The 23,524-nt window shown below is 46.0% G+C and overlaps 1 protein-coding gene across 2 annotated transcripts in view; it reads right to left on the reverse strand.

Moving 5' to 3' along the window:
- Positions 1-23,524, reverse strand: part of LOC143975136 (putative ATP-dependent RNA helicase DDX60) — a 595,575-nt gene that overhangs the window by 209,019 nt on the left and 363,032 nt on the right. For both annotated transcript variants that reach the window (XM_077477174.1, XM_077477173.1), the window contains exons 28-29: positions 16,697-16,826; positions 16,464-16,616 (exon numbers count right to left, since the gene is read on the reverse strand). In XM_077477174.1, the coding sequence (XP_077333300.1) occupies positions 16,464-16,616; positions 16,697-16,826 (283 nt within the window). The remainder of the gene's footprint in view (positions 1-16,463; positions 16,617-16,696; positions 16,827-23,524) is intronic.

Here is a 23,524-nt window from a genome sequence, read left to right on the forward strand (position 1 = left end):
GCAAGGTCCTAAGTGCGCGGGTCAACAGATATCTTCAGGCCCTCATTCACAGGGATCAGGTGGGCTTTGTACCCGGTTGCCAGGCGGGGGATAATGTCCGCAAGGTGGTCCATCTCCTCCATATACTTAATCAGCGCAAAATTCCAGGACTCTTGCTTTCCCTAGACATATATAAAGCGTTTGATTCGCTCTCGTGGGATTACCTTTATTTTGTTCTAACCAAATGGGGATTTGGTCCACATTTCCTGCAATGGATCCAAGCCCTATATTCCGCACCGTCGGCATCAGTAAAATACGTGAGCTTCCTTTCGGACCCTTTCCCGATACTCCGGGGAACTAGACAGGGCTGCCCCCTGTCCCCGGCACTGTTTATCCTGGCCTTGGAGCCGCTGGCGGCGGCGATCAGGGCCAATAGTGATATCTCGGGAATTCCTTACGCGGGCACTCAATACAAAGTGAACCTGTTCGCGGACGACGCCCTCTTGACCATTTCAAACCCGCTCATCTCCCTGCCCAACCTGCAACTTGTATTAGATCAATTTTCAGCCTTCTCAGGTCTCCAAATTAACCACTCCAAAACCACAGCGCTGAATGTTAACCTCCCTTTGGAACTGGTACAGCGACTTCAAGACCATTTTCCTTATCGTTGGGCATCACACTCGATTGACTATTTAGGTGTCAAATTGACCCCAGCTTACTCCTCCCTATTCTCTGCCAATTATTATCCCCTGTTACGCATGGTGTCCACCCTTATGCAATCCTGGCAATTTCCCTCACTCTCCTGGGTGGGGAGGATCTCGGCGGCAAAGATGACGATACTTCCCAAAGTCCTTTATTATTTTCGCACTCTGCCTGTCCGGGTACCCGCTTTTTTCCTTCGACTCCTGCAGAATAGGATCCTCCAATTTATATGGGAGCGCAAACGCCCTAGGGTACCTAGAGCGACCCTTTATACCCACAGGCTCCGGGGAGGCCTGGGGGTCCCCAACATCTCTAAATACTACGTTGCAGCCCAGATCTCCCCATTGACCATGCTTCATGCAACCACGGATGTTCCTCTGTGGGTGCTCCTTGAGGTACCTGGTTCTGACCCGTGTTCACTTCAGGCACTCCTATGGCTCCCCAGGAATCTACGCCCTCCCTCTCTAAGCCCCATGCTGCTTCATGGTCTGCAGGTGTGGGACTCAGTTCGATCTGTTAACAATTTGATGTCCCCCTTCCTACCCCTACTACCCATCACCCATAACCCTCTTTTCCTTCCCGGTCATGTGGAGCCCCAGGCATTCTCCTGGTGGTCTTCGCATGGCTACCCACAAGTTCAAAATTTTCTATCTTCACGTTCTTTCCCCTCCTGGGAGAGTATCAGGGAAGCACAGGGGGCGCCGGTCACGGAGCATTATCACTTTATCCAATTAAAGCACTGGATTGGGGCATTGCGCCGCACGTCCACCTATCCCTTCCAAAAAACTTTTTTTGAACATACATGCCATCACTCCCCAGGGTCCCCGGGCCTCATCTCGGCCATTTATGCCTCCCTGAATGGTCGCCCGCCATCAGCACCCCTCTCTTATATGACTCAATGGGAAAAGGACCTTCAGGCCCCAGTAGACCCTGAGGATTGGAACAGAGCCTGGCACACGGTCGCCAAATGCTCGTTCAACACAAATACCTTAGAGGTCGCATATAAAGTAATGTTCCGATGGTATTGGGTGCCTGCCCGCACGGCCCGGGCGTTCCCTGGGAGTACTGACAGATGCTTCCGCAACTGTGGTCAGCGAGGTGATGTCATGCACACCTGGTGGGCTTGCCCAAGGTTGGTGGGGTTCTGGTCTAGGATCTTTGGTTTACTGCAGACACTCTTTCATCTAACGATTCGAAGGGACGCTAGGCTAGCTCTCCTACACTGCCCGGTTCCTGGCCTGCGCGGCCCTCAACAGAAGCTGGCTGCCTATCTATTTATAGCGGCCAAGAGGACCATTGCCCAAGCCTGGAAGTCACAACGGGTAGATTTTCAAGGGATTAAGACATGTATGACTGCTATGTTACTTCAAGAACGTATGTCCAGTATTGTCCATGACTCTCATGCTAAATTTCTGAAGATCTGGGAGCCATGGATCTCTTATGAGTTCCCCACGCTCCAAGCGGCATGCCTGGGCTTGGTCTGAATTCTCCTGGCGGGGCGTCCGAGCCCGAGCTTTCCCCCCTTCCTTTTCTCCCCCCCCCTTTTTTTTCTCTCTTTCTTTTCTGTCTTCTCTTTCTCCCTACCCTTCTTTCTTCTGTTCTCTAGTTCTCTTCTCTCTCATTAGTAATCTCTCCCATTGCTAATTAAAAACTGCTACCTCCCACGGACGGGGGTGGCAGGAACAGGGCTTACTCGCAGAACATAATTAAGAGACGAGTTGTTTGACACTGAATCAGTCTAGATTCCATTTTTTACTCATCTCACTTTATTATCCTGAGTTTATTAGAAATATATTGTGATGGTTAGCCCTTTGGATTTATATTCGTGATTAGTGGCCCCTGCGAGGGCTCACAAGGAGATGATTATGCTCTTTTGTTTACTACTGTTTATTCAAAAACTCACAATAAACATATTGAAACAGAAAAGTTCAAGAGGGCCGAATACTTTCGCAAGGCACTTTAAATGTGGGATAAAGCCTTCTTACTTACATTCAAACTTTCCATTACTTCTGCCAATCAAGAGAGAAGCTATACATTATTGACTAGGTGGTATAGAACCCCTTCATTAATTCATCAAATTAAAATCGATGGACCACTCTGCTTTTTTTTCTGCACTCACTTTTCTATGTTTCTAAAATTATCGGAAAGCAATCTTCAAAGCCAAAAAGGACCACTTCTCATATACAATCTCAACGGCCACAAACCAACCACGGGAACTGTTTAAACTGGTTAATCAATCAATGAATCCGGTGTGCCTAGAACCCCCAGAAAGCGAATCCCAGGATTACTGTGACAAACTGTCGGATTTTTTCATCGATAAAGTCAAAACCATCAGGGAAACAATTTGTCAGAAGAAAACATCCAACCTCAGCCAGCAAATACATAAAGAGGATGTCTGCACCAACATACCGCAACCGCCAAAATTTTCACTATCCCCAATTACCGTAGACACCGCAAAAAACATCATTAATAAACTGCGTGACAGTACCTCACCTATTGACATCATCCCCACAAAACTACTGAAAGAATGCTCCGACATCGTGGCTCCAACCATAACCCACCTCATAAACCGATCATTCCACGAAGGGATTGTTCCCAGCATCCTCAAACAAGGCATCGTCAAACCTCTACTCAAGAAACCAAACCTGGACCCTCAGGATCCAAACAACCGTAGGCCGATTACAAGCCTCAACACCATTTCTAAGATCATAGAGAAAGCTGTAGTACATCAGCTACAACTTCACCTGGATACTCACAAACTCCTGGACCCGCTGCAATCAGGCTTCCGCCCGGGTCATGGAACAGAAACAGCTCTCCTCAAGATTTGGGATGACGCCCTAGAAGCAGCAGATGACGGAGAGCCGTGTCTCCTCGTACTGCTAGACCTAAGTGCAGCGTTTGATACAGTAGATCACAATACTCTACTCGTCCGCCTCACAGAAGTAGCCGGAGTCCAAGACATAGATCTCCAATGGTTCGCGTCCTTCCTAGGAAATCGGTCACAGACAGTGAAACTAGGAAACTTCCTCTCCGAAACTCGGGCAGTCACCTGCGGAGTCCCTCAAGGCTCTCCGTTGTCACCCGTTCTCTTCAACATTTACATTCGCCCACTCCTTCAAATCATCAGATGCTCAGATCTCTGCTTCCACTCTTACGCTGACGACACGCAACTTTATTTCCGGATCAATGGAAAAAAAGATCACCAACAACAACTTGAAAACTGCCTCAAATCAATAGAGGACTGGATGACCACCAACTCCCTCCAGCTGAACCAATCAAAGACAGAGCTTCTTATCTTACACCCAAATCATAAGCCTGCAACCAAAACCTCCTGGTCTCCACCAACCGTCTTTGGGCAGACTATCTCCCCAAAGACCAAAGCGAAGAGTCTCTGGGTTATTTTAGACGCACAAATGTCAATGGATGCGCAAATAGGATCTGTAGTCAGTCGATCTCACCATCTGCTGCGCATGCTTCACAGACTCATCCCTTTTATCCCAAAGAATGACAAAGCAGTGGTAGTTGGAACAATCATTAATTCACGACTGGACTACGCAAACTCGCTTTACATAGGATTACCACAATATCAACTTGCGCGATTACAACTGATCCAAAACACGGCGGCAAGGCTGATAACAGGAAAAAAACCCTGGGAATCCATTTCTCCTTCACTGAGGAGCTTACATTGGCTAACCGTAAAAAATCGGATCACGTTCAAGACCCTTTGCCTCACCCACAAATGCGTGCATAGAGAAGCTCCGCAATACCTAATGGAGAAAATAAATCATTACACACCAAACCGCAGTCTTCGATCAGCCAACAAAAACCTCCTCCTCGTGCCCAAAGCCCGGTATAAATCCAAGGGTGATCGGAGATTCGCTGTCCAAGGGCCTCGGCTATGGAATGCTCTACCAATCAACATCCGCCTGGAAGAAAATCACCTGGCTTTTAGGAAAAAACTGAAGACCTTCCTCTTTTAGCAGATGATCAAAGCTCGCCACAGCGCCTAGAGGCGATTCAGTTCGCATTGTGCGCTATACAAGTATTTCATTCATTCATTCATAAAAACAATCCTTCCATTCCTGACCGATGTTGTAAATGTGGTCAGGAGGCCAGACGGTACGCATCTCTGCATTTGGTGGTGATGTCCTGATATTCAGTCATTCTGGAAAGCCGCATTTCAATTGAGCTGCCTAATCACAAAGCAACATTGGCCTGAACAACCTGTAGTAGTTCTCCTTTTCATGACCCTGGTTCTTTCAAATATATTAAAAAGGGTCTTCTTTGATTCATCATTTTTAGCTGGCAGAACCTTGATTCCTAAATTTTGGAAATCATCTATTACTCCATTGACTAGAGAATGGATCATTGAATTTAACTATTTTATAAGCAAAGATGAGCTACTATCAGGGCTGGCTTAGCCCTTCCTTCTCTGGGCTGGCTGCTCTGCTGTTGGCTAATTGCCAGCTCTCATCTCTCTCCACAGTTACCAGCTGTTCCTGATCATGCTCGCCGGACCTGCCTACTTAAAGCTGTCCAGCTCACTTCACCTCTGCCTTCACCTTGGTCACATCACAAGAAACCATCTCCTGTAGTTCTGTTTAAAGACTGGCTTGCTGACATCCCTTCTGGCTCCTTATCCTGCTTACTGTTGCTCTACTTGGATCCCCGACTCCTGGCCTGGCTGATTACCTGATCTGTTTATTGAACTCTGGCCCGGCTGATTACCCGATCTGTTTATTGAACTCTGGCCCAGCTGACTACTTGATCCAGTTACTGGGCTCTAGCTATGCTTTGACTATGCTTTTTCTATTTACCTTTTTATTTTTATTTAATAAACAAGTGTGATTTAACCAGTTGCCGACCAGCGCACGCCGATGTACGTCGGCAGAATGGCATGGGCAGGCAAATGGGCGTACCTGTACGTCCTTTTAAATTTGCCGCCCTGCCATCGCTCCCACGCTGGTCGGGACCCCCATGAGTCCGGACGCGGGACCCGTGGACTCGATCGCCGCGGGCATACCCGCGATCATCTCACGGAGCGAACGAATGAAGAAATGCCGTTGTAAACAGCATTTTTCCATTCTGCCTAGCAACTAGTGACGCTGATCTCTGCTCCATGTGATTGGAGCAGAGATCAGTGTTCACTAAATTAAAGCCCAGCCCCCAACAGTTAGTAACACACCCCCTAGGAACACTTAACCCCTACACTGCCACCCACTGGTTAACCCCTTCACTGCCAGTGTCATTTACACAGGAATCACTGCATTTATATAGCAGTGATTGCGGTATAAATGACAATGGTCCCAAAAATGTGTCAAAAATGTCCGATATGTCCACCATTATGTCGCAGTCACAATAAAAATCGCTGATCGCTGCCATTACTAATAAAAAAAAATATTAATAAAAATGCCATAAAACTATCCCCTATTTTGTAAACGCTATAACTTTTGCGCAAACCAATTAATGATCGCTTTTTGCGATTTTTTTTTACCAAAAATATGTAGAAGAATACGTATCGGCCTAAACTGAGGGAAAAAAATGTTTTTTTTTATATATTTTTGGGGGATATTTATTATAACATAAATAAAAAAGAATGTGTTTTTTTCAAAATTGTCGCTCTATTTTTGTTTATAGCGCAAAAAAAAAAAAAACCGCAGAGGTGATCAAATACCACCAAAAGAAAGCTCTATTTGTGGGAAAAAAAGGACGTCAATTTTGTTTGGGAGCCACGTCGCACGACAGCACAATTGTCAGTTAAAGCGACGCAGTGCCGAATCGCAAAAAGTGGTCTGGTCTTTGATCAGCAAAATGGTCTGGTCTGTAAGTGGTTAATTGTACTTCTGTCTCGGTCTGATTCATGGTTTCTGACAATAATATATGCGGACTGCCTACTGGGACATTGCTCTGTTTCTTTCAGTACAGAACTTATATACCCAGCGAAGTGTGGACTTTATATCCGCACTTTCTATTATTAGTTAAAATTTCTTTCACTCACTTGTGTTATACCGTTATGGACTATTTATATGATTAGTCTTCATTGGTATCTTATATATTTAGGCCCATTTTACACATACATAATTATATGCTTTTATATTAGCGCTACCCTATTTTTCATTTATTCGGATCAGCTTTGTTTGTTTAAGTGTTAGCTGCTGTATTTTGCACTTTTTCACTTTAGCTTTAGCGCAGTGTTTTCCCCCCTTTCCCTCATTCTTACCTGGTACTAAGAATGTAAGGGCTGATGCCTTGTCATGACAATTTTCCTCCACTTCCAAGATTGAGTTGGTTCCGGTTCCTGTGATTCCTCCTGATCGTATTCTGGCTACGTTTTACACCAGTGTTACTTCTCCTTTGGATGACAAAATTCTTGCTGTTCGGGTCGATGCTCCTCCTGAGAAACCTTGTGACCACTGCTTTGTTCCCAAGAGTCTCTGTATTGCCATGCTCCAGACTTACCATTCTCCCAAGGCTGCTGGCCACCCTGGGAAGAATCAATTCTTTTGGGCCATTTCCCAACAATTTTGGTGGCCTAGTCTACATGCTAATGTAACCGCCTTCGTAGCTGCCTGTTCTGTGTGTGCTCAGACTAAGACTCCATGACACCTTCCAGTGGGCCGCCTACAACCCATACTCAGTGGAGAGAGGCCCTGGACCCACCTGTCCATGGATTTCATTGTGGAGTTACCCAACTCCCAGGGCAACACTGTTATCCTTATGGTGGTTGACCGCTTCTCGAAAATGATGCATTGCATTCCACTCAAGAAGTTGCCTACTTCTAAGGAATTGGCTTCTATTTTTCTTCTGGAGATCTTCCGCTTACATGGGCTACCCAATGTGATTGTCTCAGACAGGGGTAGTCAGTTTGTGTCCCAGTTCTGGTGAGCCTTTTGTGCACAGTTGGGTATTCAGCTTGCTTTCTCCTCTGCATATCACCCGCAGTCTAATGAGGCCACAGAATGTGCCAATCAGTCCTTGGAGCAATTCCTACATTGCTATATTTCTGACCATCATAACAACTGGTCAGACCTCTTACCATGGGCGGAGTTTGCTCACAATAGTGCCTTGAATTCAGATTCCCATTTGTCCCCGTTTATAGCAAACTATGGTTTCCAACCTTCCGTGTTGCCTGCCTCATTTGTTCCACAGAGTATTCCTGCGTTAGAGGAGCATCTCCGTGGTCTTCGTTCCACTTGGGCACAAGTCCAGGAGGCTTTGCGACATGCTAATTATAGGTACAGACTCCATGCCGACCGCAGACACCTGCCTGCACCTTCCTACCAGGTTGGGGACAAGGTCTGCCTCACCTTGGTGACCTTCTGGACACGATGGGGATTTTGTTTTGCAACATCACACTACACTGTATTTTGTATCCAAACAAAAGAATTCACTGCTCCAGGTGAAACAGGAAGCCTAATGATATCACAGGTGCCCGCCTCGGCTCGCCTCCGCATACAATCAACACTGAAGAAATAGCTGCTCTCCAAGATCCATCAAAATTCTTATTTAATAACAAACATCCCAAATGTTACATACCGTTCAAATGGTAGATGCGTTTCACATACTAACAGGTGCGCTTATTCATTACATTACCATTAATGTAATGAATAAGTGCACCTGTTAGTGTGTGAAACACATCTACCATTTGAACAGTCTGTAACATTTGGGATGTTCATTATTAAATAAGAATTTTGATAGATCTTGGAGTGCAGCCATTTATTCAGTGTTACACTGTATTGTGTACTGTGTACACCACCAGAAAAGTAGTAGCAACTGCATGGGTGCATGGTACTGTGTACACCAACAGGAGTTTAATAACAACTATGGGTGCACTGTATGGTGTACACCACCAGAAGTCTAATAGCAAATATGGGTGCACTGTTTGTATTGTGTACACCACCAGAAAAGTAGTAGCAACTGCACTAGGAGTGCACGGTACTGTGTAAACCAACAGAAGTCTAATAGCAACTATGGGTGCATTGTATGTATTGTGTACTGTGTACACCACCAGAAAAGTAGTAGCTACTGCACGATACTGTGTACACGGCCTGAAGTATATTAGAAAAAGTACAACAGGAACGGCCTGCAGTCAGATATAGCTAGACTGTATGCAGTGGTGTGTATATATATATATATATATATATATATATATATATATATATATATATATATATATATATATTAAATACACTGCAGCAAACTGAATAACCTGCCTGCTAGAAGTAGATTTGAAACAGTACACCAGGAAGCCTTGGTACACATTGACGTCAACGTCACTTCTGGCCACTTCCGGTATACCTGTTATAGTCTGTGGAACGCACGCCGTCCAGACCGCAGAATTGGCAATTTCACTATTCCTTTGGCTGACGGGGCAAGTTGTTTCCAGCCCTGTTTTTTAAACTTATGACTCTTTTATCCAATAAACATGTGGATGCCGGTTTATATATATTCCTGATTTGGATTTGGAGAGTTCAACATGCTCTGGGGACATCTGGATTGGCTAAATACCTTATTAATACCTTACACTCCCTACTCCTGCAGGGGTGAGGGCCTCTGGTGAGTGCAAATACTTATGGGGGAGCACAAGAAGTCACTCCATTTTAGATGCACTCGTTTGCCACCTTATTTACGTTAAAGAATCACCTTTTGAATACTCAGGAAGTCACTTTAACACACATTGTCTTCACAAGTTCAAAGTCACTTTATATTTACCATTTATTATTTTTATATTTTTTGACTTTTCACACAGAAGAATAATGAAAGGTTGTTGTTTTTGGTCATTAGGATGACAGCATGGACTAATTTTTGATGGTATACATATATATTTTGTATTAGATGGTTTTACTAATCATTTTTAGTTTAAGAATTGTTAGATTTATCACTTTGCGTTTGGGATACACACACAGACAGGGACTGGTGCAGCACAAGGCTGCACTCAGTTGTTAGATAGGGAATCTAAGTGTGTAATTAGAGGTCAAGCTGACCAGGATTTATTTTCATGTTTTATTTTTGTTTGGCTGTTATATGTCTCACTGCATGTAGCATAAATAAACCGCATCTTTTTATTTTTTTTGCACCTACAACGCTGTCTGCTGTGCCTGATTTTGTGTTGTGAACCCATCCAGGGGGTCACACACACCCGCTGCCGCGCTAACCCCTCACAATATATATATATATATATATATATATATATATATATATATATATATATATATATATATATATACAGTGGTGTGAAAAAGTGTTTGCCGAAAAAGGCCGTTCATGCTCGAAAACCCTCTAATGTAACTGAATTAGGACAATTCTGCAAAGATGAGTGGGCCAAAAATCCTCCAGGACGCTGTAAAAGCCTCATTGCACGTTATCGCAAAGGCTTGGTTGCAGTTGTTGCTGCTAAGGGTGGCCCAACCAGTTATTAGGTTTAGGGGGCAATCACTTTTTCACACAGGGCCATGATGGTTTGGATTTTTTTTCACCTTTAATAATAAACACCTTCATTTACAAATTGCATTTTGTGTTTACTTGTGTTGTCCTTGACTATTGTTTAAATTGGTTTGATGTTCCGAAACACTTAAGTGTGACAAACATGCAAAGGAACAGGAAATGAGGAAGGGGGCAAACACTTTTTCACACCACTGTATATATATATATTTTGTGGTAGATTTTCTGTCAGGTCACCTTGAGGCGAGGTGACAGGTGCACACCGTAGGGATCTGGAGTGCGCAGCAAGATTGTGGACCCTACGGCTGACTGCTGCAGACGGGGGACAGATCCCACTGGGGTTAGAGCGTAAGATTCCCTGGGGCGCAGAGTCTAAGAGCCAGCTGGTGTTCACCAGCGCCTCTGGTGGTGAGGATGGACTTGGCTGCAACTGGCTCCAGGTCGCGACCCCCAGGGTCCCCCAGTTCACACCCACAGTAGGCAACAGGAGGATAGGGATGGTGAGGGACAAAGCCAAGGTCGGGGCCACAAGCAGACAAGAATAATCGGGTACACGCCAAAAGGTCAGGATCACAGGCAAACAGGGATAGTCAAGACACGCCAAAGTCGGTAACGGAAAACAGTAGCAGAGCACACGGCAGGAAACAGAAAGCTAACACACAAAGGAATACACAATGGTTGATCAGCCCTGATGGCCTGCAGTGCACAGGTTAATATAGGGCTCCCTGATAGGGCCTGGGGTGGAGCCATGCTTAGAGGAGAGGTTATAAAAAACCACCAGGTGGAAGTGGCTGGCCTCTTAGTCTGAAGACATGAGGGGAGGCAAGCAAACAGAGGAAGATCACTGCATAACCATGACATTTTCCTGTTTTCACAACTAGTTATGTATGCACACCACACTGTATATGTATTTGTGACTCACTGGTTTAATTTAATAGGGTTTCAGTATCCACCTATCTATCAATCCTTGCTTGGATCAGAGAGGGCACCATTTACTTTTAGCAACGCCAATTCCCTGTTTCTTTTACGTTATTATCAGAAACCATGAAACAGACTGAGACAGAAGTACAATCAAATCACACTTGTTTATTAATAAAAATAAAAAGGTAAATAGAAAAAAGCGTAGTTGAGCATAGCCAGAGCCCAGTAGACAGATCGGGTAGTCAGCCAGTCCAAAGTTCATTAACCAGATCGGGTAATCAGCCAGGCCAGAAGTCAGGGATCCAAGGAGAGCAACTGCAAGCAGGATAAGAAGCCAGGAGGGATGTCAGCAAGCTAGTCTTGAAACAAACAGCTGGAGATGGTTCCTTGTGATGCGACCAACGCGAAGGCAAAGGAAAGAGTGAGTTGGAAGGCTTTAAATAGGCAGGTCACACAAGCATCATTGGGAACAGCTGGTAACTGTGGAAAGAGAAGAGAGCTGGCAATTAGCCGACAGCTGAGCGGCCAGCCCAGAGGAGGAAGGGCTAAGCCAGCCCTGACAATACCCCCCCCTCAATGACCCCTCTCCCTCAGAGGGCCACCGGGCTTGAGGGGAAACCATCTATGGAACTCGCGGAGGAGGACAGGGGCATGAACGTCAGAGGATGAAACCCAGGAGCGTTCCTCCGGACCGTACCCCTTCCAATGCATCAGGTACTGTATGCGCCCACGGAACCTACGGGAGTCACCAAAGTATTGTACCTCATACCCCTCATGGTTCTCAACCTGAATAGAGTGAGGACGTGGCACCGAGGTGGTAAATCGGTTACAGACCAACGGTTTCAATAAGGAGACATGAAACACATTTGAGATGCGCATACTAGGAGGAAGGTCCAACGCGTAAGCTACTGGGTTAATCCTGCAAAGGATACGTAAAGGACCAATAAACCGAGGTGCAAACTTCAGTGAGGGAACACGAAGCCGGAGGTTGCGAGATGACAGCTAGACCTTGTCCCCAACCTGGTAGGAAGGTGCAGGCAGGTGTCTGCGGTCGGCATGGAGTCTGTACCTATCATTAGCATGACGCAAAGCCTCCTGGACTTGTACCCAAGTGGAACGAAGACCACGGAGATGCTCCTCTAACACAGGAATACTCTGTGGAACAAAGGAGTCAGGCAACATGGAAGGTTGGAAACCATAATTCACCATAAATGGAGACAATCGGGAGGCAGAATTCAAGGCACTGTTGTGAGCAAACTCCGCCCAAGGTAATAGGTCAGACCAATTGTTATGATGGTCAGAAATATAGCAACATAGGAATTGCTCCAAGGACTGATTGGCACGTTCTGCGGCCCCATTAGACTGCGGGTGATACGCAGAAGAGAACGCAAGCTGGATTCCCAACTGTGCACAAAAAGCTCACCAGAACCGGGAGACTATCTGACTGCCCCTATCCGAGACAATCACCTTGGGTAGCCCATATAAGCGAAAGATCTCCCGAGCAAAAATGGAAGCCAGTTTCTTAGAGGTGGGCAACTTCTTAAGTGGAATACAATGACACATCTTTGAGAACCGGTCAACCACCATAAGGTTAACAGTGTTGCCTTGGGAGTTGGGCAATTCCACAATAAAATCCATAGACAAGTGAGTCCAGGGCCTCTCTCCATTGGGTAAGGGTTGTAGGAGGCCCACTGGAAGGTGTCGCGGAGTCTAACTCTGAGCACACACGGGACAGGCATCAACGAAGGCAGTAACATCAGCCCGTAGACTAGGCCACCAGAATTGTTGGGAGATGGCCCAAATGAGTTGATTCTTCCCAGGATGGCCAGCTGCCTTGGGAGAATGGTAAGTCTGGAGCACTGCAGTACGGAGACTCTCTGGGACAAAGCAGCGGTCACAAGGTTTATCAGGAGGAGCATGGACCTGAGCAGCAAGATTTTTCTCACCCAAAGGAGAAGTAAGACTGGTGCGAACCGTAGCCAAGATACGATCAGGAGGAATCATAGGAACCGAAACCGACTCCAACTTGGAAGTGGAGGAAAATTGTCGTGACAAGGCATCAGCCCTTACTTTTTTAGTACCGGGTAAGAATGAGACAATGTAATTAAAGCTCGACAAAAAAAGAGCCCATCGCGCCCTTCTGGGAGAGAGTCGCTTAGCCTCAGACAAGAATGTAAGATTCTTATGGTCAGTAAGAATAAGAAGGGGCACAGTGGTACCTTCAAGGAGATGTCTCCATTCTTTCAGGGCTAAAATGATCACCAATAGCTCTCTGTCACAAATCTCATAATTGCACTCAGCAGGTGACAATTTCTTGAAAAAGTAGCCACACGGATGCATAGTGCTCTCAGAGTTAGGATGTTGAGACAGAAGGGCGCCTAGGATAGGATAAAAGGCAACGTAGGATCAGGATGTGCCAACACAGGAGCAGAAACAAAAGCAGCCTTAAGAGTCTCAAAGGCCTTAATGGACGCCAGAGACCAACTCTGTGGGTTACCGTCCTTTCTGGTCATATCAGTCAGAGGCTTGACCAGAGACGATAAGTTACGAATAAACTTCCAATAGTAGTTGGCAAAGCCCAGGAAACGCTGCAGGATGTAAACCCATGGGTCAAGGCCACTGTAGGACTGCCGACAGTTTCTCTGGGTCCATCGAAAAACCAGCAGTGGAAATGACATAGCCCAGGAATGTAACCTGTTCATGATGGAATTGGCACTTCTCCAGTTTACAATAGAGATTGTTCTCTCTTAGTTTCTGAAGTACACGACAGACATTTGTGTGGTTGCTCTCCAGGGACTTGGAAATAATAAGGATATCATCGAGATAAACCACCACACACAATTGCAACAAATCTCGGCGGACATTGTTAATAAATTCCTGGAAAAGTGCCGGGCGTTACAAAGGCCAAAAGGCATTACCAGGTCTTCATAATGGCCTGTTCTGGTTATAAACGCAGTTTTCCACTAATCGCCCTCCCTAATGCGCACGAGATTGTATGCCCCTCTCAGGTCAAGCTTTGTGAAAACCGTTGCTCCCTTGAGGCGGTCAAATAACTCTGTAATCAATGGAATCGGGTAGGCATTCTTAATCGTGACACGATTGAGACCCCTATAATCTATACAAGAGCTCAGTTCACCGCTCTTCTTTTTCATAAAGAAGAAACCAGCACCAGCAGGAGACGAGGACTTGTGGATGAAACCTCATGAAAGTGCGTCAGCAACATACTCCTCCATGGCCTTATCCTCCAAGACCGACAAAGGGTAAACCCGGCCACGAGGAGGTATGGCACCAGGTTGAAGGTCAATTGCGCCGGTGTGGAGGCAAACTACCGGCTTGACCTTTATCAAAGACATCACCAAAATCACGGTACTCCTCCGGCAGGGAGGGGAGTGAAGTGGTGCACAGGACCTTGGATACCTTCAGGAAGCATGTCTCACTGCATTGTGGTGACCAGGAGAGAACCTCAGCACGGAGCCAATCAAAAGAGGGGTTATGCCTCTGTAACCAAGGATAACCAATAACCAGCGGAAATCTGGGTGAGGAAATAACTTAGAATTGGATTATCTCATGGTGAAGAGCCCCTACGGCCATGGACAATGGAACAGTCTCATGAGTCACATGGGCAGGCTGTAAAGGTCTCCCGTCAAGAGCCTCAATGGCAAGTGGAGTGTCATGCAGCTGTAGCGGAATCGAGTTCTGCGAAACAAATGCAGCATCAATGAACAGGCCTGCAGCCAGAGTCAATTAGAGCCTGTATCTCGATGGACGACTCAGCCCAAGAAAGGGTGACCAAAACCAGGGGCTTATCCTTCTGGATAACTGGGGACGAAACAACGCCACCTAAGATCTGTCCATGACAGGACCTCAAGGTTCGGGCAATCCCTGGACGGGTAGGACAAGACTTCAAAAAGTGACCTGCCTGGCCACAATAAAGGCACAATCTCTCCCCCCTCCTAAAGGCTCTCTCATCCGCAGAGAGACGCGTGAAGCCCAGGTGCATGGGTTCATCTTCACTGACCAACTCGGTACCAGGAGGCATGGGAGGTGAGGGAGGCATGGGTGGGACTACAAAGCTCGGAGGCAAACTTACAGGATGCTTCCGCAAGCGCTCCTTAAGAGAAAGTCTTTCTCTGAGTCTGGAGTCAATGAGGATGGCAAACGAGATCAAGCTCTCCAGCTGAGTGGGTATATCTCGGGCTGCTATCTCATCCTTCATGGAATCCGAGAGACCATGAGAAAAAGCAGCCACGAGGGCCTCATTGTTCCAAGCAACCTCTGCTGCCAGAGTGCGGAATTCAATGGCGTAGTCGGCAACAGTTCTCGTACTCTGTTTGATGGACATGAGGCACTTGGCAGAAGAAGCGGAGCGTGCGTGAACGTCAAAAACCCTTTTAAAGGAGGCCACAAACTGAGGGTAACTCAAGACAACAGGTTTTTGTGTCACTCATAGAGGGTTAGCCCAGGCCAAGGCTCTCTCAGAAAGCAAAGATATCACAAAACCTACTTTGCTTCTGTCCGTGGGAAACACCTGGGGCAGCATTTCGAAGTATATCTCAACCTGATTGAGAAACCCTCTGCGTTGAACTGGATCGCCCCCAAATCACTGGGGAAGCAGAGCAGAACCAGACATACCTCTTATAGAGGTAATACTCGAGGCGGGTGCCTGCACAGAGACTGGCGCAGCAGCAGGGCTGGCCTGCAACTCAGGTTGTACCGGAGCAGCCACTGTGGGGTATTCCAGGTGACCGTGCGATTCAGGAGCATTTGTAACGCCAAGGCAAACTGATCCATGCAGTGATCTTGCTCATCAAATCTGAAAAAAATATTACCAACAAGTGGATTGACTGTATCTTCTGAATTCATGGCCTTCGCGTACTGTCAGAAACCATGAAACAGACTGAGACAGAAGTACAATTAATTGTATTAATTGTATTGCAACACATACAGTATACATATCTGAAAGGTTAAACAAAGAAACCTGGAAAAATCATTGTATTCTGATTTTATGTAGCTTTTATACAACATAACGTTTTTTGGAATTGGGGATGTAATAGCAACCAATCAGATTTCATCATTTGTTTTAGAAAAAAATTAATGTAAAATTTGAATAGGTCTCTACTGGGCCACCATTCCAAACTGTTTTCACTTTCTTTCCTCCAGTTTGAATGAACCAGCCCCCGTAGGATCCATAAATATCTATTGATAGGGATTACTATACAAATTCTTAATGTACAACTTATGTATTGATAGCATGTGAATGTACAATCCAATGAAATCTCTTTTTATGTCTTGGGTAGTGTTTTGTGGGATAAATATTAGATCTTTTATGTGCTGGATGTGGCCCACTTCTCCCTTGAGTTTTCTTTGGGGACATTGGTCAAAATGTCATGCTATATTTTTGACAAGAGTAAAATACTTACTCTAATGTATCCCATTCTGAACAGCATTTCTACAAATGTTCTTCCTTTAGCACGAATTGATCCATGATGGTAACCAATGCCTCTCTTAGAGAGTGGTATAAGAGTAGATGCTTCCCTTAAGTATGTCATTCCTCTATACAGGTTTTCCAATGTCTGCAAAATGTGACATTTACATATAAGCTTAAAAAAACACTGACAAAGCAATTTGAGTTGTAGTCTTATGAAAGCCTTACCTTCTCATCCACAGCCATTTCATCAACATAGGTACAGTCTGAGGGTGTTTCTTTGAGCTTCTCAATTTTCTGCCTTATTATTTTGTAATTCTCCAGCAGAGTGATCTGAGACTCCTGATTTCTTGTGGTTCTGTGAAAAATGTTTAGAGACCAGGCAAATTTAAATCGTAATTATTGTATTTACTCTAGTAAAGAAACCCTTTACACTGTATTTTGTGTAAATGCCTATATTTCCTTGAAGATTGCTGTACAGCTTTTTACAAATGAGTCATTGGCAAATTTTACCCTTATGCACTTAGGTTTAAAGGCCGCTATGGGGTTTATTATTTTTTTTTTTAAGTGCCCCCAGGTTACATCATAATGTCTTTTTATGCACAGCAGATTAGTACATTATGGCAGACTTACTTGCTAGAGAAGCCCTCCAGCGCTGCAGTGTGATCATTCCAGTGGGCCCTTGGAGCTTCTATCTTCTTCCAGTCTCCCTGAGTTTTGTGTCTTCACCGTTACTTGAATGGCTGGGCTGAGATGACATCACTCCCCTGCATGCACACTGGAGTCACATCGGCAGGGTATGGGCAGCTCAGTGTACATGACAGGTAGGAGGAAGCTTTTATAAAAGATACTGACAGGATCTCTCCTGTCATAAATACCCTATCTGTCAGTCATTTTTTTTAAAAAAGAACTTTACTATCACTTCAATCCCTTCACGTCAACCATACGCAAATATGCGGCCCCACTGGATAGAGCTTTTTTACACGGGGTCGCATATTTGCGTATCTTCTTTTGAGCTGGGAGAGAGCCGGGAGAAATCTGCTACCATTTACCACCAAATAAAAACCCAATCTGTCCTGAAAAAATAAGGTATAATCCACCTGTATGCACAAAGTAGTTGTAATATGTACGGTTTTACTAACACATGTCAAAGTTTCAAAATTGGGCTTAGGCATTAAGATTTGTTTTACCCTTAGGCGCAAAAAGTTTAGGTAAAGAAGAGAAGAAAGTTCTATCCTTAATTGACTGGAACTTCTTTCATGCTCTCTATACTGAAATTCAAAAAAGAAGGCATAGGCAGAAATTAAGACCAAGTAATAGTTGCTTCTGTCATGGTACTACTACAGTGAGCCCACAGGCGAGCAGGTGACATGGGATCCCCCATGGCGTGGAGTCTAAGGGCCAGCTGGTATTCTGCCAGGGACCCCCTCACGAGGTTTTGGGCTTAGCTGCGTGCTGACCCCAGGTCATGACCCCCGGGTTCACCCTGCTGGCTAGGGGAGTACCAGAAGGCACTGTCAGTTAAAGATGGATGGATTAATGAAGCAAAGGAAAGCCAGATAGCGAGCCAAGGTCAGGGCGGGCAGCAGACAACGTAATCAGGAGAACTAGTCGGTACACAAGATATCAGTTCACGAGAGGTCAGGTTAAAGCAAGTTACACGAAGGGAGCTCAGAAACAAGCGTTGTAGCACTGTAGCCAATCTGTGACAGTACCCCCCCCCCCCGCTTACAAGGTCCCCCTACACATCTGGGGGGCTGGCTTGGAGGGAAATTTCCGATGTAATCTGGTCACCAAGCATGGGGATGAAACATCGGTGGCAGGAACCCAAGATCTCTCCTCTGGACTATAGCCCTTCCAATCGATCAGATAGAGTAGCTTCCCTCTGGAGGATTTGGAGTCCAATATTTCTTTAATCTCATACTGATCCATGGTATCAGCCACAGGAGCGGGGTGAGAAGAAGGGTGAGAGAAGCGATTGAGGACCAGTGGCCTGAGCATGGAGACATGGAAAGCGTTGGGTATCCTGAGATGAGAGGGCAGACGGAGCTTGAAAACAACTGGATTGATCTGAATAGGAAATGGACCAATGAAGCGAGGGGCAAATTTCATTGAGGGCACCCGGAGTCGGATGTGCTGGGTACAGAGCAAACTCTATCGCCAGGCAGGAACTTAGGAGCCAGACGGCGATGACGAGCTGCTGCTGTTTTATGCCTGGAAGCAGCTAGATGAAGATTCTCAGAGACTTCTTTCCAGATAGAGTTGAAAGACTTTTGGGTTTCAGCTGCTGCTGGTACAAGAGGAGAAATGGGAATAGATGGATGCTGCCCATAAACAGTGAAGAAGGGAGATTTTCCAGAACTGGCATTGGAGTGATGGTTTAAGGCAAACTCTGCCCAGGGCAAAAATGTTCACCCAGTCAGCTTGGTGGGCTGAGATGAAGGTACAGGGAAAACGTTCTACATTTAGATTGACATGTTCCGTTTGCCCATTGGACTGGGGATGAAAGGCAGATGAAAAGTTCAATTTAATCCCAAAGGAGCAGGCCAAGGCTCTCCAAAACCGAATAGTAAATTGAACTCCTCTGTCAGAGAAGATATGTGAAGGCATTCCATGAAGACGAAAGATCTCCTTAATGAAAGTTGTGGCAAGACTGGGAGCAGAAGGTAGGCCTGGGAGAGGAATCAAGTGACACATTTTGGAGAACCGATCCACCACTACCCAGATGAGAGTAGAACCTGTTGAGGGGGGCAAATCCGAGATAAAATCGGATGAGGAAGACTTGGATAATACACAAACCATACAAGCTAGAACATACTCTTTGACATCCTTATGAAGAGGGGGCCACCAGTAATGACGCTGAATAAGGTCACAAGTACGGAGTATACCAGGATGTCCAGAGAACTTGGAGTCATGTGCCCACGCAAGGAGTTTAGGAAAAAGTGTGGGAACTACAAAAGTTTTACCTGGAGGAGGCTGCGTAGACCAGAGCTGAGTAGTGGCTAGAATATGATGTGGAGGGATGATGGGACCAGGATCTAGGTGATTCTCAGAATCGTTGACATCAAACAACCTGGACAAGGCATCGGCTTGAAGGTTTTTGGCCCCTGGGTGAAAGGTAATGTTGAAGTTGAAGCAGGCTAAATAGAGGGCCCAGCAAGCTTGACGTGGGTTCAAGCATTTCACAGTTTGTAAATACTGCAGATTTTTATGAGTATATCAGTACAGATGGTAATACAATGGGGAGAACCCCCTAGAAGATGTCACCATTCTTGAAGAGCTAGTTTAATAGCCAGTAGCTTATGGTCCCCAATGGTATAGTTCTTTTCAGCATCAGAAAACTTCTTGGAAAAGAATCCACAAGGCTGAGACTTGCCCTTCTGAGTTTGGAGTAGGATGGCACCGACACCTACTGTAGAGGCATCAACATCCATAGAAAAGGGTTTTTTAATGTCTGGACATAGGAGAATTGGGCGGAGAGGAAGGCTGCCTTGAGTTTGTGGAAAGCATCAATGGTTTCAGGGGACTAGAGCTGGGCATTGACACCCTTGCGGGTGAGAGATGTAATAGGGGCCACCAAGGTGGAGTAGTTACAAATTAATTGGCGATAGTAATCGGTGAAGCCCAAAAAGCGTTGGGTGGCTTTAAAACCAGGGGGCTGGGGCCACTCAGAAATGGCCTGAAGTTTGTTTGGGTCCATGAGGAGGCCCTGTGACGAGATTATGTAGCCCAGAAATGGAACTTGTGTTTGTTCAAATAGACATTTCTCCAATTTTGATATAGACAATTGTCCCGTAGACGCTGTAGCACAGCTTTCACATGGAAACGATGGGTAATTAAGTCTGGTAAGAAAATAAGAATATCATCCAGATATACAATAACATACATACATACATAAGGTCGCAGAAGATCTTCTTAACCAAAGACAGCTGGGGCATTGCATAGGCCAAAGGGCATCACAAGATATTCATAATGTCCGTCCCTGGTGTTAAAGGCAGTCTTCCACTCATCTCCTTCCCAGATTCTTATTAAATTGTAGGCCCCTCTAAGATCCAATTTTGTAAAAACATGAGAACCTCGCAGTCTGTCAAAGAGTTCCAAAATTAAAGGAAGAGGGTATCGGTTCTTCACGGTGATGGCGTTATGGCTCCTGTAGTCGATGCATGGATGGAGTGCACCATCTTTTTTCCCTACAAAGAAAAACCCGGCTCTGGCAGGTGAGTTGGATTTCCCGATGAAACCCTTTTGCAGGTTTTTCTGAATGTATTCAGACATGGCTTGTGTTTCTGGGATAGATAGAGAGTAGACTCAGACTGGGGGGGGGGAGAGGTCCCTGGTAACAGATCAATGGAGCAGTCATAGTCTCTGTGAGGAGGAAGGTGATCAGAGGAATTTTTGCAGAAAACATTTCGGAAGAACTGATATTGGGAAAGCAACATGGGAGTCGTGGAGGTCTCTGCCAGAGGAATGGAAGGAGGTGGTAGTACCTTGGAAATACATCGTTGCTGACACTGAGGACCCCAAGCCAATACTTGTCTAGAGTTCCAGTCAAGATGCGGGGAGTGTTTCTGCAACCATGGAAGGCCTAGGATGATAGGACTGGAGGATTTAGGCAGAATTAGGAAAGAGATTTCCTCACCATGCAAAACCCCAATGCGTAACAAAATAGAAGGAGTTTTAAACCGGATGGGGCTCATTGGCAGTCACAGAGAAGGGTATAGCCAAGGCAACTAAGGCAATGTCCAACTCAGAAGCCAAAGATTGTTCAATGAAATTCCCGGCAGCTCCATTCCCAGATGGACTGGACAGGAGTTCAAAAGATGTCCTTTATAGCCACAATAAAGGCACAAGCCTAATCCCATGCGCCGGGCACGTTCCTCTGGAATGAGGCGAGTTCGCCCAAGCTGCATAGGTTCTTCCAACGTGTGAGGGATTGAACACAGAGAGGATTCTACAGGTCTTTGGACTACCCGTGCTGGACGGCCAGCAGGGAATGACTGGATCTGGGGCCTGCTCCTAGAAGCGAATGTCTATTTGAATGCTCAATGCAAATAAATCATGCAATGTGGTAGGAATGGTGCTTCCAGTGAGTTCATTCTTTACACGCCTTGCCAGAAGGTAGCAGTAAGGGTCTCATTATTCCATTTGAATTCAGCGGCCTGCATACGGATTTGAACTGCGTATTGGCCGACTGTGATTCATTGCTGAAGAACATGAAGGAGGGCCCCAGCAGCAGAAGACACTCTGCCGGGCTCACCAAAAGTTTTCTGGAATGCATCCAAAAAGGGCTGGAGGTCAGAGGTGATAGAATCGTGGGATTCCCAAAGTGGGGAGGCCCAAGCTAGAGCATCACTGGAAAGGAGAGATGATATATGCGACTTTGGAGTGATCAGGTGGAAAATGGTGGCTGGAGAGTTCAAAGTGGATGGAACACTGATTACTGAAGCCCCAACAAGCCTTAGGGTCACCAGAAAAACGAGGTGGCGGCGGCATATGCAAACAGGGATTGCCAGGTGTAGTAGGTAACACGGGACCAGCAGAAGCAGGAACAGGAGGAGCTGAAGTTGTAGTGAGTTGCAGACGATCCAGATGGGAGGCAAGATCCTTGCTCTTGATTTGCTTACTGGGAGTTAAGTCTCTGAACTAGATGTTGCATTTGATCCTTGGACAGTGGCTGACTCTCTGAGGAGCTCATGGCTTGAGCAAACTGTCACTGTACTACTACAGTGAGCCCACAGGTGAGCAGGTGACACGGGATCTCCCAGGGCGTGGAGTCTAAGAGCCAGCCAGGGACCCCCTCACAAGGGTTTGGGCTTAGCTGCGTGCTGACCCCAGGTCATGACCCCTGGGCTCACCCTGCTTGCTAGGGGAGTACCAGAAGACACTGTCAGACAAGGATGGATGGATGGATGAAGCAAAAGAGAGCCGGATAGCGAGCCAAGGTCAGGGAGGGCAGAAGACAACGTAATCAAGAGAACTAGCCGAGTCAGTAAAAAAGAGAGTGCAGCAAGAACTGAACACAAGCTGTGGAACAACAGGAACCAGCCGACCTACAGCAGTAACAGATAAGACACAGATCAGCACCACAGCCGATCTGTGACAGCTTCAGAGTGTGTACGATCAACTACAAATTGGGCTGATGATTTGCAAAAGAAGAGATAAGAATAGATGCCTTAAAGGGGTAGCAAAGGCTTAATTCATAATTCCTAATAAAAAAAAAACTGCAAGACAATGGCATAATGTGCTAGTATGCATTGCATACTAACACATTATGAAATGCTTGCCTTAGAACGAAGCCCTCCAGCGGCACCGCTGACAGGGCTTCCATCTTCACCCAGTCTTCCTTCTGTGTTCGCATGCTCCGGCCGCCTGATTGGCCGAGCCAAGATGATGTCACTGTATGCAGGAGTCATGGCCACAGCACAAAGCTCTGAAAGGGTGGCACATGTATGTACATGATGTCACTAGGGATGGCCGAACGGTTCGCCCGGCGGTCGCTTCGCGCCGAATTTCGGCTGTTCGCCATCCGCCCGATCGGCGGATTATTGCCGCCGTTCGCCCGGCGGACTTCCGTGTTTACTGTGTAAAAGAACTTTGACCTATGATGACACATCCATCAGGGGGTACAGGACAGCCAATTGAGACATTACAGCACATGGACACTTGGACATTCCCCCAACTTATAAATAGACCCGATCCGGCGGCCATTTTACATTCTTTCGTATGTCACTATAGGGAGAGGTTGCTGTGTGGAGCAGGGAGAGACTGCAGTGGCCCAAATCGCTAGCTATTTGGTCCACAAAAGTTCTTTTCAGGACTAGTATAGATGTTAGGTGTAGTTCAGGATATAGGTTTGAGGTACTGCTGTGCTAGTGATTGTTGCAGCAGCCTGTCTTTTGTCAGTGTAGAGAGAGGGACAGGACGCTGTGTGTAGCAGGGACAGTCAGTTTAATCATCAGCTGTTACTATTAGGTCCAAAAAAGTCCTTTTCAGGACTGGTATGGTAAAGTAATACAGGATATAGTTTTGAGTGCTATTCAAGTTATTGTTCCAGCA

Source organism: Lithobates pipiens, unplaced genomic scaffold (genome assembly GCF_037356315.1).
Source record: "Lithobates pipiens isolate NorthernLeopardFrog02 unplaced genomic scaffold, aLitPip1_a1.2 Scaffold_13, whole genome shotgun sequence".
NCBI lineage: Eukaryota > Metazoa > Chordata > Amphibia > Anura > Ranidae > Lithobates > Lithobates pipiens.